General features: G+C 38.6%; 1 protein-coding gene across 1 annotated transcript in view; it reads right to left on the reverse strand.

Annotated features, from left to right (window-relative positions):
- LOC124775060 (NFX1-type zinc finger-containing protein 1-like) overlaps positions 1 to 16,241 on the reverse strand; it is a 439,199-nt gene that overhangs the window by 349,443 nt on the left and 73,515 nt on the right. Inside the window, exon 3 of the mRNA XM_047249854.1 lies at positions 10,390 to 10,709. Within this exon, the coding sequence (XP_047105810.1) occupies positions 10,390 to 10,709 (320 nt within the window). The remainder of the gene's footprint in view (positions 1 to 10,389; positions 10,710 to 16,241) is intronic.

Here is a 16,241-nt window from a genome sequence, read left to right on the forward strand (position 1 = left end):
TCATCTCAGAACACAATATTAACAGCTTTTTACCAACTCTGTCAAACAGATCTATTCACTAAAACATTATTATACGTCGATGTACCAACCTTTTATATGTGTAACACAACAAGAAAAATCTTTCAACAACGAAAACAAGGTATTCCAGTAAACGATCAGCCAGGAATTGTGAATGCTGGCACACTAGGTCGATTATACACCATTCATCGGAACAATGCCAAATGTTTCTATCTCCAGAAATTGCTACACGAAATACGGGGATCAACAAATTTCAAAGACCTCAAGACTGTTGATGGTTACCTATGAGAAACATACAGAGAAGCATGCCAACACTTAGGGCTACTGGAAAATAAGAACCACTGGGAATTAACACTGGAAGAAGTCTCACTCACAGCTTCAGCTGAACAAATGAGACTTATTTGCCAAAATTCTAACAAGATGTAACCCATCAAATCCAAAACAGCTATGGGACTCCTTCAAAGAGAGTATAAGTGATGACACGTACGAAATCTGACAAGCTCATCCTCAACTGACCATCGAACTCAACGATGACATCTTCAATGAAACACTCATTAGTCTGGAAGATAAACGTTTAGCAATAAACAACAAGACAATTTGGGATGCAAGCACCACGAAAAGATGGTATCGGTGTGCTATACTTCAAAATTATACAGGAAAAAAACCCGCATCTTCAAGGAACTACTTTACTTCTTTTCTCACAAAACGCTCCTCAATGGCAATCAAAAGGTAATTTATAATGGTATCATTGACTGGATTGACAACATTACTGGAGGAATTATTTACTTGGATGCATCAGGTGGCACCTGGAAAACAATTCTAATAAATCTGTTGCTGATGGAAATACACGCTAAGCAACACATCACACTTGCACTGGCATCATCCAGCATTGCAGCCACACTTATGGAAGGAGGACGAACTACCCATTCCGCCCTACAACTACCGGTGAATATAGCCGAAGAATAATTCCCGGTATGTAACACCTCAAGAGCTTCTGGACAAGGTGAACTTCGAAGGCCAGCTAAAATTATCATCTGAGAAAAATGCACAATGGAATACAAAAAATCACTTGAAGCCATGGACAGAAGACTTGCAAGGAAACTCTGAAGTGATGGGTAGAGATCCACCCAAAATCTCAGGTGATTTTTGACACACTTTCAGTTACCTGTATCACCAAGTCATCACCAGCAGACAAGATCAATGCACACTTAAGAAAAGGCACATCTCCTACTGACCAGATGACTGGCCTCATTAAACTCAAAAGTGATTTCTGCAACATAGCCACTGCTGAAAACGAAGTCATCAACCAAATTTATCCAAACATTGTCCACAACTTTACGAATTCAGACTGCCTATTTGAAACGACAATTTTGGCAATTAAAAATAACATTGTTGACAATATCAACTTTACTATTCAAAAGAAAATCCCCAGGGAGGAGATAATATACAAATCAATCAACACAATAGTAAACACCGATGAAAGTGTGAACTTTCCTACAGAATTTCTAAACTCTTTGCAAGTACCAGGAATGCCATTACACTGACTCTTGACTTAAAACTGGATCTCTGATCATACTACTCAGAAATCTCAATTCCTGAAAACTATGTAATGGAACAACAAGGATAATCTTCAAACAACTATCGAATAACATCATCAAAGCCAAACTTATGACTGGAAAGTACAAAGGACACACACTATTTATCCCCATAATACCACTCATATCTACTGAATTGCCACTCCAATTTAAAAAACTGCAATCTCCAATCAAATTATCCTACAGTTTTTAAGTTAACAAAGTGCAAGGACAAACTTTAAAATATTGCGGCATCAACCTCAAAGATTCGTGCTTCTCTCACGGTCAACTAGTTTGGTTTCGAGTAGGAATTTTGAAAAATTTGTGCATATACACCCTGGACAACAAAATGAAAAATGTTGTTTATAAACAAGTGTTGTAAACCATTAAAATATGTTTTCAATAAAATTTGTTTATTTCTTATACTTTAAAGTTTATCCTTTTATTACAACTATAACACACTCTCATATCAACTCCCTGAGTGAAGCTGGGTGCCTTAGCTAGTACTTCATATGGCTTTCCCACAGTTTTATACAGAGGACAGGCAAAACAATGTGAACACTCGTACTTACTTGGGGGTTGGACCCCCATTTGCCCACAATACAGCTGTGATTCTTCTTGGAATATTGGCATACAATGATTGTTGGACCCCCATTTGCCCACAATACAGCTGTGATTCTTCTAGGAATATTGGCATACAATGATTGTATCGTCTCCAGTGGAATGTTATGCCACTCTTTGATCAGAACCTCTTCTAACTCCTGTAGTTACGAGGGAGGTGGAAATCTGCTCCAGAGTCTGTGCTCCAATACCTCCCACAAGGGTTTGATAATGTCCAAGTCCAGGGAATGTACTGACCAGTGAAGACGCTGCAGTAGAGTTGCATGCTCCTCACACCACACTTGTACTGTCCTGGCTGTCTGAATGGGTGCATTATTGTCCTGAAATATGGGATCATTGTTGGGGAACAACATTTGAATCACGGGTGCGCCTGATCATGAAAAACGTAATAATCATTGGCTTTAACACAATCTCAGAGTAATGATGGGACCAGCAAAAATACCGTAATATGGTTGCCCACACCACCACACTTCCACCTCCATGCTTAACCATTGTAGGCTCCTTTTGGCATTCTCCATAAGTAAACCAACCCTATGTTGGAAATAACGAAAACACTGACTCAGACCATATGGCATGTTTCCGATGATCACCCGCCAAGGATTTATGCTCCTGACTCTTCTTTGCAATGGTTGTCACCCCTAATAGTTTCCGTATAGCAGCCTGTCCATAAATATTCGCTTTATGGAGTCCTCGACAGACAGTGTTGACAGATACGGGTCTCGAGGATGGCTACTGAGCTCTGTAGTCACTTTAACTGCCTTAGTTTTGTGTTGTTTCAACTCAATTCACATTAGCGTATGACAATCTCTCTCATTTAGTTTTAATTTGCACCCACTGTTACGCTTAGACGATGATGTTTTTCCATGTTTAGTGTAGGCTGTCATGACTGTTGAAACAGTTGCTCCTGAAACATTCAATAAGTTGGCTGTCTTAGTTACTGATGCTCCAGCTAAATCGGGCCCCCACAATCTGCCCTCTTTGTAACTCTGATATGTTTTTTATTGCACACTGACCTCGGCCTCTGAATGCAAATACGAAATGTGTACTACTCGTATACAACCTGCACTGATGCCTAGTCCGTACTGAACACACACATCACAGCACGGCATGTGCCTTATCTGTATTGTTGACCATCAAACACAACCATCCCATTACTACCACTGTTTACATTATTTTGCATATCCCGTGTATATTTCCTGCAACCCAATACTCATTGACACATTCGTCTGGTTTTCATAACTCACTACTGTCTCCCACTCGATTGTTGTTATGATTAAACATTCTCTTTCTTTCATCAGTAATTTATTGATTTTCTCCCCTCTGTTTCAAAAATTTCCCTCTATAAAATGAGTATACTGCAATGGTTACTGATATAGCTTTAATTTTAATTTTCGCACAAAATTAGCTTTAATTTTAATTTTCGCAAAAAATTATCATCATCATTCACACACGAATTTCACTATTCTACGGCAGAACTCTTCAGAAAGAGCTCAAACCTACAGTAAAGAAAGTTAATTCTTTTCAATATATCATATCAAAAATATCCACATCTGCAGCCGTACTCTAAACCAAAATGATTTGTATACCACAGGGTACTTCTTAAGGTACCATACGTTGCAGATTCTTCCCACTCCATTTGTGTGTGAAGCTTCAGATGAATACCTGCTTAAATGCCTTTGTGCATGCCATAATTAGTCAACCCGTGTCATTGTAGTTCCTACAGGAGAAATATAAAGGGGCTGTAGTACATTCCTAGATTCCTTACTTACTGGTTCTCGACACTTTGTAAGTAGGCATTCGTGGGGTTGTTGCTGTTTAACTTCAAGCATCTGCCAGGCCATAGATAAATGCTGGTGCGATACTCAGTCAAATGATTTTTGAAAGGCAAGAAACATTTCATCATCTGACTGCATTGATTCAGGATGTCATGTGAGAAAAGTGCAAGTTGAGATAGCATGTTTCACTAGTATTTCCAGGACATTCTCCCATGATTCAGGTGACTCTGCAACCATTCGTATTGCTGTTTTTTGTACACATTCATATACGCTTTTAGTTGTATCTGGTATGGGTCTCAGAAAGTTCAGCAACATTCTACAACAGGTGTGTTAGTTTTTCATTAGCAGTCTCCTTTGCAGACTCACTGCATTTTACTACTATCCTACCAATGAACCAAGATCTTACTATCTGCTTTACCTACAAATCGAGCCAATGTGCCCATTCCATTTAATATCTCTACAAATTATTACAATTGATGATATGAATATAATAGAGGGAAACATTCCACGTGGGAAAAATATATCTAAAAACAAAGATGATTTAACTTACCAAACGAAAGCGTTGGCATGTTTATAGACACACAAATGAACACAAATACACACGCAAAATTCAAGCTTTCGTAACCAATGGTTGCTTCGTCAGGAAAGAGGGAAGGAGATGGAACGACGAAAGGATGTGGGTTTTAAGGGAGAGGGTAAGGAGTCATTCCAATCCCGGGAGCGGAAAGACTTACCTTAGGAGGAAAAAAGGACAGGTATACACTCGCACACACACACATATCCATCCACACATATACAGACACAAGCAGACATTTTCAGTATCACCGATGTCTGTACATGTGCGGATGGATGTGTGTGTGTGTGTGTGTGTGTGTGTGTGTGTGTGTGTGTGTGTGTGCGTGTGTGTGTGCGCGCGCTCGAGTGTATACCTGTCCTTTTTTCCTCCTAAGGTAAGTCTTTCCGCTCCCGGGATTGGAATGACTCCTTACCCTCTCCCTTAAAACCCACATCCTTTCGTCTTTCCCTCTCCTTCCCTCTTTCCTGACGAAACAACCGTTGGTTGCGAAAGCTTGAATTTTGTGTGTGTGTTTGTGTGTCTATAAAATGCCAACGCTTTCGTTTGGTAAGTTACATCGTCTTTGTTTTTAGATATAATTATTACAATTGTTTATATAATTTGAGTAATTCCAATTGTGACTCAGATATTGCAGTCAAACGATACAACACTGTTTCATTTTGTGAAGCGTACAGTTTTACATTTCTGAATATTTAAGGTAAACTTCCACTGCTTGCACCACTTTGAAATCTTAATTAAGATCTGACTGAATGTTGTTGCTCAAACAATGGAAAACCAGGATGGAATGGAGCAATATTATGAAAAGGATAGTTGCTACTCAGTGTATAGCGGAGATGTTGAGTCGCAGACAGGCACAAGAAAAAGACTGTTGGAAAGTGAGCTTTTGAATTACATATGTAATTCCACTGTTCCAGTCCTGGGTGGTACTGAGACACAAGTGGAATGCTCCTCTGTGACCAAATGGTGGGTATTTAGGAGGTGGTGGGTGACTGGAAAGATAAGGCAGGTGTGTGTGTGTGTGTGTGTGTTTCCAACAAAGGTCTTAGAGAATGAAAGATCACTTTCTGACAATCCTTTCATTGTGCCTATCTGCAACTCACCATCTCTTCTATATGGTGAGTAGCAACTATCCTTTACATAACATTGCTGAATATTTTTGCTGCTTTTCTCAGGCAGTACTGCATTACAGATAACTAAATCATCTGTAAAAAAATGTACTGCATCATTACACCCTAATGTACAATATATACAATAAGGGCCCAACACACTTCCTAGGGCACACTCAAAGTTACCTTTACTTCTGTTGATAAACCCATACAAAACAATATGCTGTATCCTCCCTAAGAAGACATGCTGCACACATTCACAAAAATTACTAGGAAACACACATGATTAAACACTCACCAATAAAGTTTACATGGTACTGAGTCAAATACTTTTTGAAACAAGGAATATTTCATCCATCTGATTGTCTTGACTCTCGGCATTCAAGATGTCATGTGAGAAAAGTGTAAATTAAGTTTGCAAGAGAAAATGTAAACAAACTGTCCAAGATAATAACAGTGAAATCCATGAAAGTGTATGGAAGAAACCGGCTCAAGAGAACAATAGATGAAGCGAGGCAAATCAGAAACACAAGAAGGAACAGATTCTAATATATGGAGACAGTCACAGTCGTGGAATAGTGCAAAACATTGTGAGTATCCAGGACAACTTTACAGCTGTGGCTCACATTCAACTTGGAGCACCTCTTTCTGCTCTGATGAAGCCATGTGTGCCAAACAGTGAGTCTTTTTCATCAGTCACAAGTAATGAGGTATAAATCGTGTAGCAAAACATCAAGAAAATGACGCCATCAGGCACATGGCAGTTGCACTCGGTAAGTTGATTAACACTAAAGTAATTATTGTTAATATCCTACAGACACACGATGTAGTGGAACAATCTATCCTGAACTTGTAACAATATGTAATAAATTTCACAATATGTCCCTGATAAATGTGAGCAATCTAGACTGAGACCTGCACACAACTCATGGTAAGCTCACGAATAAAAGAGGCAAAAAGACCATCAGCAAATTAATTGTAGAGTAAGTTATATGAAATTCTCCACAAAGGGGTGTAAATTTATTTATTTCTTTATTTATTTATTTTCTGTCCATATAACAAAAAGTTTTCGGACATTGTCAGGAAAATTTAGCTTACATAACACATATGCAGTAAAATATTTACATTCTTTCATAACATCATATGGATCAGACACATGTCTGTACACAATATTTTTCAAAAGGGCATTACAAGTAGATTCCTCTATAGTGTAACACAATTTAGCTTATATTTATAATAGCGCAGTACACATAATACAGTGTATAATTACATTCTTTCATTCTAATAAGTGTATTGCCTTGGAATGGCACAATCCACCAAATCAGAATCTGCCACACAAACAGCCATTGCAGGCAAGCCTGGGGACTTGTAAAGCCTGCTGGACAGTTTGGTAGCCCAAAATCATTCTGTACAGTCCAGCAGGAGAAACTCAGACTTAATGCCATACACCAGAATTTCAGTAGTCTTAAAAACAAGCACAATGATCTGGATATTAATACGTCTTGATAAACCTGATATTTTAGTCTTAACTGAACACTGGTACACTGAAGACCTAATTAGCATTAGTCAGCCACTCTCCATGAAATTTTGTTCTGCCGTTAGTAGGAAAAACAAGTCTTGGTGGCATACCAATCTTCACTGTGAAAGCAAGTAATTTGTGTTATTGATGTAAGTGCATTCTGTATAGAAGGAATCACAGAATTTGCTGCAATAAATCTAAAATGGGGTAGAGAAAATATAGTATTTATCGGTGTGTATAGGCTACCTGGGGCATGTACGGACACATTTTTCAAAAATTTATCCGAGTTGCTGATACACGTAGACGGTCAATTTTCTGGGTTAAAAGACTATGTAAATACTATAATAACAGGGGATATAAATATAGATTTATTAACCAATGACGCCAACACCAAAAAGGTACACTACCTACTTGATGAATTCCATCTGACACCACTTATCCATGAGCCTATCCATGAGCCAACTAGAGAGATTGGAAACAGCAAAACACTTCTGAATAATATAATAACAAATATGACCAATCTTTCCTACAGTGCATCTGTTATAAAACTAGCCATCTCTGATCACCATGCAGTACACCTTCAATTGGAGACAAATAAGATGCCCTCTGTCACCAAAAAGACTATATGTAAACAAAAGAACTGTGTATAATGATAACATCAACAGACTGAACTGCATGTTAGCAATTATATCATGGTTTGAGAATGATAAATTTTCCTACGATAGCTTTGCTGCTGATTTATACAACTGTTTTGATGCCCAGTTCTAGCCACAAAAGTTAAACACACTAAAATGTAAACAAAAATATCTGGATAAATAATGACATCATTAAGGCAAGGGAAAAATTACAATTATTTCATAGCGCAATGTTGAATAATAGACAAAATCTCAACCTAAGGGGGCCTTCAAAACTAATCAAGAATACAATAAAGATTTATTAATACAGATCAGCAGGAACTTCGTTGAAAACAAGCTTCAGGTTTCACACAGTGTTACAACTGGTGTCTAGGGAGTGATAAACAGTTTTACAACAGGCAGAGACAAATCCTGCATGGGCTTTATTACTGATCACAATGGAATAGTAGTAAGAGATCAACTTGAAATTGCTAACATATTCAATGAATATTTTTCTTCAACAGGGGAAGCTATCAGTGACAAACATAATAACCTGCAGTACATTTCTAAAGCCAATGCATCTGAGCACAGCATATATCTAGTGCCCACAAATTGCAAAGAAATAGTTGACATCATTAACTCTCTAAAATCTTCTAGTTCCGCAGGGCATGATGGCCTCAGTATTAATGGATTAAAAATGTGCAGACAAAATGTTTCTGTGCCTCTGTCTGTGGCAGTAAATAATATAGTGGAATCAGGCACCTTCCCAGGCAGACTAAAAATAGCTCAGGTAACCTCAATCTACTTCCTCCAAATGCACAATTTAATGTTTGAAAATCAAAATGGTTTCTTAAAATGTAAATCAACAAGCACAGCAACTGCTTAGTTAATTGAAGAGATAATACGTGGAACCAGGAACAAGCAACATGTTGTTGGTATATACCTTAACCTCGAGAAAGCTTTCAATTGTGTGAATGCCACAATCCTATTAGTAAAGCTATGGAACATTGGCTCATGATCCAATAAAATCTTACATTAGTAACCAAAACCAGTTTGTACTGCTTAAAACTGAAAATGGTGTTCACATTCCTGACACGTTCCACATCATTACGAAGTGTCGTATTCATGATCTATGGAACAAGTATTAATCTAATCTAATCTAATCTAAACAAATCTAAAATCACTAATATAAAATATGGAGTGCCACAGGGCTCAGTACTGGGTTCTCTTCTGTTTTTGATTTATATAAATGACACAAGATACTGCACTCAAGAGTTCCAAAATAGTTCTTTATGCAGATAATACATCCATTGTGTGTAAAAATGGAACATTTAATGAACTAGAGACCACTATAATAACGTGGCAAACGAAACTGTTCAGTACTTTAATGAGAGTCACTTAAATGTAAGCAGTAGTGAAACATGTCACGTGGAGTTTACCAACAGTAGTTTTAATGATGAAATTAAACTATACATAGGCAATGAATTAGTAAAAACAGAGTTTAGTGTAAAATTCCTTGGTATAACCATTCAAAGCAATTTAAAATGGAACACACATGTTTACACTCCAGCATGTAAGTTGCCTAAGAATATATTTGCAATTAATATGATTAGAAAGTCCTGCAAAGACACTATTGTCCTAAAGACTGCATACCATGCTCTATTCTTCTCTCACCTGAATTACGGAATAGAAATTTGGGGAGCATCAACCAAAGCAAATATAAATAAGCTACTGCTATTTCAAAAACTGGCTATAACAATCATATGTGGAGCAAAATGTGAGGAATCATGCTGTGGCTTGTTTCCAAAAAGTGGTGTTCTAACTGTAGTAAACATATACATTCTAAAAGCCACATTACTTGTTAAAAGACTGCAGCCCAACATTTATTCCAATTTGAATCAATACAATACCATAAATAAAGAAAAAATTTTCATCCACTGCCACGGAATAGCTCTCTATGAAAAGGGCCCGCAATAATATACAGGTTTAAAGTTAGCCAATGCACTGCCCAGTAAAGGTATGACCCTACCCACAATGAAGCTTAAATTTCAGCTAAAGAAATTCCTCTCATAAAATCCATTTTACACATTAGAAGAATACCATACCTGCATGCAAAGTAAGAAGTGCTTAAAATACGTAAATAGTGTTAAGCATCATTTTATTTGTAATTAAATCATTTTGTTAATCAGTGATATATTCAGAAGAATGTATTATTGTGCTATGTATCAAGAATCATAACCTGCTTCTATACACATGCAATGAATCATTCAATGCTGAATAAAGTATTATTATTATTTGCTTATTATTAACCCCTCTCCCTGTGTCTCATCTCTTTCTCCTTCTGCCTGCCCCATACAACATAAATCCCATTTGATGAAATGTAAGGATATATTCCACAAGCTAGCAAGTTTGCTTTATCTTCTGTGTGCTAGCTGACAACTCAACATTTCTGTTGTTTGGTGAATGGTCTCCTTTATTCCTAAATTATTTAGTTTTACATACATGACTGAAGTTCAATGAAAACAAGCAGAGGTAACAGTACAATACTATTACATCAAAGATGAAAATCTTTGTTTCTCACTTACCTATTCTTGGTTTGAGTTCCTGTAACAATGGCTGCTTCCGTGCAGCACCAGTTGTTGTCATGCCTATAACATGTGCTTCTCTCATTAATTCAAGATCCTCAGAATCACGTATTTCATCATACCGCATACACAGCCGTCTGTATTCTGCTTGTAACTGCCACACTCTCTTCATGAGAGTGGAGTGTAAGCAGCGACACCAGTGTTTGTATAAATACCAACGTTCTTCAGTGTTAAGGTCCCAGAGATTGTGAATATGTGTCAATCTATCAACAACACGTCCATCAATATTGACAACCTGTGTAAGGTGGTTCTTGAAGAACCTGTAAGAAAATGAAAATTAGATTTCAATGTACTTTCAATTAAGAATCCAATCATGTGAGGTATACTCCAATTAGAATTACTGTATGATTGGAATTTCAATAAGTAAAATGGTAGGAGCCAGCAGCCAGCCAACTGCAGATCTTTTCAAGCACTAAATGCTCATTGTAGCCAGTTTTGTAGGCACACAGAGCTTTGCCTAGAATTGTTGGCTGCACACCAGCAACACTGTCCCCTGCAACTGCAGTCTTTCAATCACAAATTGGTTGTAATTGGAGTATACAAATAAAACGCACTATCAAATCACTATTATAAGATTCAAGCAGCTGACATTCACCTACAAGAGTCTAACAGAGGTCTCTCTGTTATTTGATGTGTGACAAGATAATGGTCTCCAGTTTTTTTTTTTTTTTTTTCCATAAGGGGAGCAGGAGGTTGTAGGTTGTATTATACAAAATAGCATTCAATAAAACAGAACTGCACAACCCCTGTTGTCAGTCTCAACTGAATTTGTGGAAATTAAGCACCAGTGGCTAGGTGCTGCAGACACTTCCAGTGTGGTCAAACAAGTCTGAATGATGAAGAATGAAACTGCAGGCCATCTCTATGTGGATAAATGAGAATCACAAGAGAAGTAGAAGGCTTAGTGTACTAATATCAATGTACCACAATAGAAGTGATAGCAGAAAAAGTGAAAATCAGAGAACAGTCAGTTTTCAATATCCTTCACATTTTGAATATGAAAACAGTTGCTACTCTCTGTGATCCATTACTGCTCATATCCACTGAAAATGCCTGCTGAACTGAGTCAGCAGCAGAAATGTTGTAGCAGTGTCAGGCCAATACAAATGACTTCCATAGCCTTCTAAGCAGCAAGGGTGAATGGTGGGTGTCTCGTTACGACCCCTAAACAAAGCAGCAAAGAAAGCAGTGGAAATGTGGATTCACCACTGCTGAAGAAGGCCAATCATTATTGGACAAGGTGCTGCTAAGTGTGTTTTTGGATGACATGGTGTGCTGCTACAGTATTATGCTCAAATGGTCAAATATCACACAAACAAAATCTTCAGTCCAGACAATATTACAGGACCCGTTCATGACAAAGTGTTGTTGCACAAAGCTATCCAAGTGGGTGTTTTTTCTCAATAACAACTTTTCACCTCGTTCTCCATGGGGCACAATCACACATGCTGCTTCTTTCCCAAATTTCGCCCCCCCTCCTGGCATGACACCCAATGACTTCTCCCACTCCCCACTCTTGTGCTAGAGGAAGTTCCGACTGGGGTAAGCATTTCCTTAACATCCAAAATGCAGGCTTCTACAACAAATGTTTGCATAAGGTATCCATCATTGGGAAAAATGTGTCTGAAACTTAAAAACTGAAAGTGATCAGGGGAGAAAGGAAAAGGAAGGGTCTATGGATGTCAGTTACATCGGGACTTTAAGTGGAATCAGCAGCGAGGAGTGAAAATGTGTACTCGACTGGGATTCAGTCCCAGGATCTCCCGCTTATTAGGCAATTGTGTTAACCATTGCTCCACCTGAACACACTGTTTATTGCAAGTGCACAGACTATCTCGGCACACTTCTTGGCCTAACCACACTTCAACCAAGTCCCTGTCCCTAGTCCCAGTCCCAGACCCTTCCTCCCCCTCCATCTTCAATTTACATATAATGCAGCTGTGGATTCAGAGTGGTATATATTCTTTTGGACATGTCAGACAAAACAAACACCACACATTCACACAAAAATTTGTCTCACTGAAGAGTGAATACATAGAAAAGGACCCAACCATCACGAAGTTCCATGGTTGCAGCTTGATTTTTCAAAGAAATATTAAAACATTATGACTACTCTTCACACATTCCATGCCCGGTAGTTTGAGCCAGGAACATGAATGCTGAACTGTTGAACCAAAGTCCAAGTGCAGTACAGACCACATACTAAGATGCAGCCTAGCTCAGCATTGCTTCACTAACATATCAGAAGGTGTGAGTGAGAAGTTGTGACTGTCTCCTGCATTGGAGAGAGGGGAGAAAACTGCTGCTTGACTGACACATCTTCTGCAATACCAAACGAGAGTTCAGCAGAAACTTCACGTGTCCTATGTAATATCAAGTGAGAGTTCAGCAGAAACTTAACATGAACTCCATACTCACTGTGACACGGGAGAATCTCAATTTTCACCGTACGTTTATTTTTGTTTCTTATACGTGAATTCCCTACTCAGGAAGTTAGAAGATCTAAACTGCCTGACAAAAAGGTGAAGCACTCCAAAGACATGGTTGGATGTCAATGTAACTTCAAACAAAAACGCTATTGGTAGATATGTAGATCATTAGAATTGTGATATCCTGTGACATGTAGAAAAACCACCAGAGTGCATTAGTGTTGTTACCAGGCCTGGTAGGTTATATAACGGGTATGAACAATGTTGGACATTTGAATGATCACAGTGAAACACATGGAGGTGCCATGCACTCAGGCAAAACAGAGATATCTGCACCTGGCAGAGTTAGAGAACGCGGCCTCACTGTGGATCTTCATTTAGCCAACTGGGCAAATCATGCAATATGTAGATTTGTGGAGAATTCAGATGTGACAATGGGCCAATGTTGGACTGCACAGAAAGTGAGGGTAGACGTACTCGTCATCAAAATTCCTGTCAGCAACATCTGGATATTACAAGGTAGGATTGCCATATTGTGCACGAAGTACATTGTAACCCCTTTGTACATACATCTGTCATCTGAGAACAAGCAATGGACTCAATACTACACTCTGTGTTATCCTCCACCATTGGTTGGACTAACAGCAGCCAGACTAAGAAATTAATGTTTCATGCATACGCTGCAATTAACACAAACGCCTACGTTTGGAGTGGTACCATGACAGGGAAGCATAGACTGCAGATGAATGATGTCTCATTGTGTTCAGTGATGAATCACAGTTCTTCATTACCCCGCACGACAGTTGTCAGCAGTATGGCAGCAGCCTGCAGGTAGGTCTCAGTCTTCCACTTTTTTGGAAAGGCACAATGATGCTTCTCCTGATGTCCTGGTGTTGAGAGCCATTGGTCATGACTTCAGGTAACAGCTGGCAGCTGGTAGTGACTGAGGGAACTCTGATGGCACAATGGTACATCCCATGTTACTTCTCAGGTGACAGTCACTTTTCAACAAGACAATGCTCATCTACGTGTGCCATGTGTCTTATGAACAGTTTCAATGATGCTCAGGTACTCCTGTCCCCACTAAAGAGCTGCAGACTTGTTCCAATAGACATCAACTACATCCCAAGATGTCAAGGACCAATTACAAGTTATGGGCCAGCTTGACTCAGGAGGTGATACAAAGGCTTTGATACCCTTTCCAAATGAATCAGTGCATGTTTCTAGGACAGAGGAGGTGCAACATCATACTGATAAGCAGGCTCATACTGCCACGTTTTAAGTATGTTTTACTCAATTTTGTAATCACTTAAGTAAAGCCACACAGCCCATCAACACTCTTCCCTTTCTGGGCACTTCACTTTTTTTGTCAGGCAGTGTATATACAGGGTGGTCGGAAATTCCTGTTAGAAACTTCTAGGACTTGTAGCGGGAAGTGAGTATGTAATATTTTGAATAGGAACCCACGTTCAGAAACTTACCATTTCCATGCTACAACCATTTGAAAATGTGATGCTAATGTGACCATTTTTACAAGTAGTTGACTGGGCTGATCCAGTATAACACTTGTTTTACAGTTCCACTCATTAACAGACAATGAGACCGCTCATGTACTTGTTGACGGGTTCTCATGACGTGATGCACTAACATCTCTTCCAGTTCGGCGATGTGGGGCCTCCCTGGAGCATCACAGTCACGCCTGCTGCTGGTGAAGATACCCTTTCTCGAAACCGCTGCGTGATTGTGGCGAAAAGGGTATGCGATGTAGTCTGAAGTTGTTGACAACTATGTTGATAAAGGCAATGAGCAGCTCTTCCATTGCCGTGAGCTTCACCATTCAGGAAGATCATATCGGTGTTTTCTGCAAACTTGTACTCAACCATCTTGCTCAAACACTGACAGACGCATGAATGAGGCTCAAAGTGAGGTAGGATAGGATGTGAAATGACATCAGCCGATCTGACGTAAGCACCCATCACTATTACTATCCTGTTGCAAACCTACCTAGCAAACATGTTTTCAAACAGCTGTAGCACAAAAACGGCAAGTTTCCGGACATGTGTTCCTATTCAAAATATTATGCACTCACTCTCCTCTAAAAGTATTAGAAGTTTGTAATGGGAATTTCCGAACACCCTGTATAATTTGAGGTGTCATTCAGAACCATCACAGTGCCTGGTAAGCAGTTTATAATAATGACAAACTGATTGGCTGAATATTTGGTCCCAGAGGCAATAACCCACAGAATCCAGTGTTGTGTCCACTTCAGTTCATGGATATTAATTGATTTTATACATTTCACAGATGCTGGGGTGGGTAGCTATCGATTCTGGAATTTTCAGCACCTGTCGTATAGGAGGTCGTATTACCACACTGGTGATCATCACATTCAATTCAGGCTTTAAAAATTTGTTGTTGAATGTGCAACATAGTCACTGCTTTCTATGTATGTTTGTAGATGAAACATAAAATATGGGAATTTATAAATGTGGTAGGTGAAATGAAAAAAATTATAATTTTGTGTGAAGTTGCTAAAGTGAAGATAAATTATACACATGGCCATTACATATTCTCTGACAGAATTCATCAGAGAGATGACTTCAGTCAAACATCAATTTTAAGACTGAATATCAGCTTACAAGTCAAGATAGGGTTTCAGACAGATTATATGGTGGCAATTATATGGTGGCAACATAAGGATTTTAAAACAAGGTATTAAAGTGCAAAAAGTTTCCAAGTGAACTGAAAGAACCAGAGATTACTGAGAGTTTTAAAGGAAGTGTAAGGCAACAGTTGAGTCAAAAAGTGAAAAGAATACAACAGAAGGTGAATGGGAAGCTTTAAGAGATAGTATAATGAAGGCAGCAGAGAATGAAATACACAAGTCCAGGATCAATCCTTGTATAACACTCAAGCAGGTAAAATGAAATAACAACACCAAAATATGAGATTTACAGGAAGTGAGATAAGTCAAAACAGGACTGGCTAGAGGAGAAATATAAGGCTGCAGAACAATGCAGGACTATGAGAAACACTGATGTTCCATATAGGGCAATTAAACAAGCATTTCGAGAAAAGAGAGGCAGATGTATAAATATTGAGAGCACAGATGGCAAGCCAGTGCCAAATAATGTAAGGATGGCTGAGAAGTGGAAGGAATATACAGAAGCGCTACACATAAGAATGAACTTGGATACAAGGTTATAAAAAGGGAAGAGGAAGTACATGAAAATGAGATGGGAGATATGATGTAATGAAAAGAATTTGACAGACACTGAAAGACTTAAGTGAAAAGAAAACACATGGAGTAAATGACATGCCCTGAGAATTATTGTGATCCTTGAGAACTGATCATATGAGGAA

The sequence above is a fragment of the Schistocerca piceifrons genome, chromosome 2 (genome assembly GCF_021461385.2).
Source record: "Schistocerca piceifrons isolate TAMUIC-IGC-003096 chromosome 2, iqSchPice1.1, whole genome shotgun sequence".
In the NCBI taxonomy this organism is placed as follows: Eukaryota; Metazoa; Arthropoda; class Insecta; order Orthoptera; family Acrididae; genus Schistocerca; species Schistocerca piceifrons.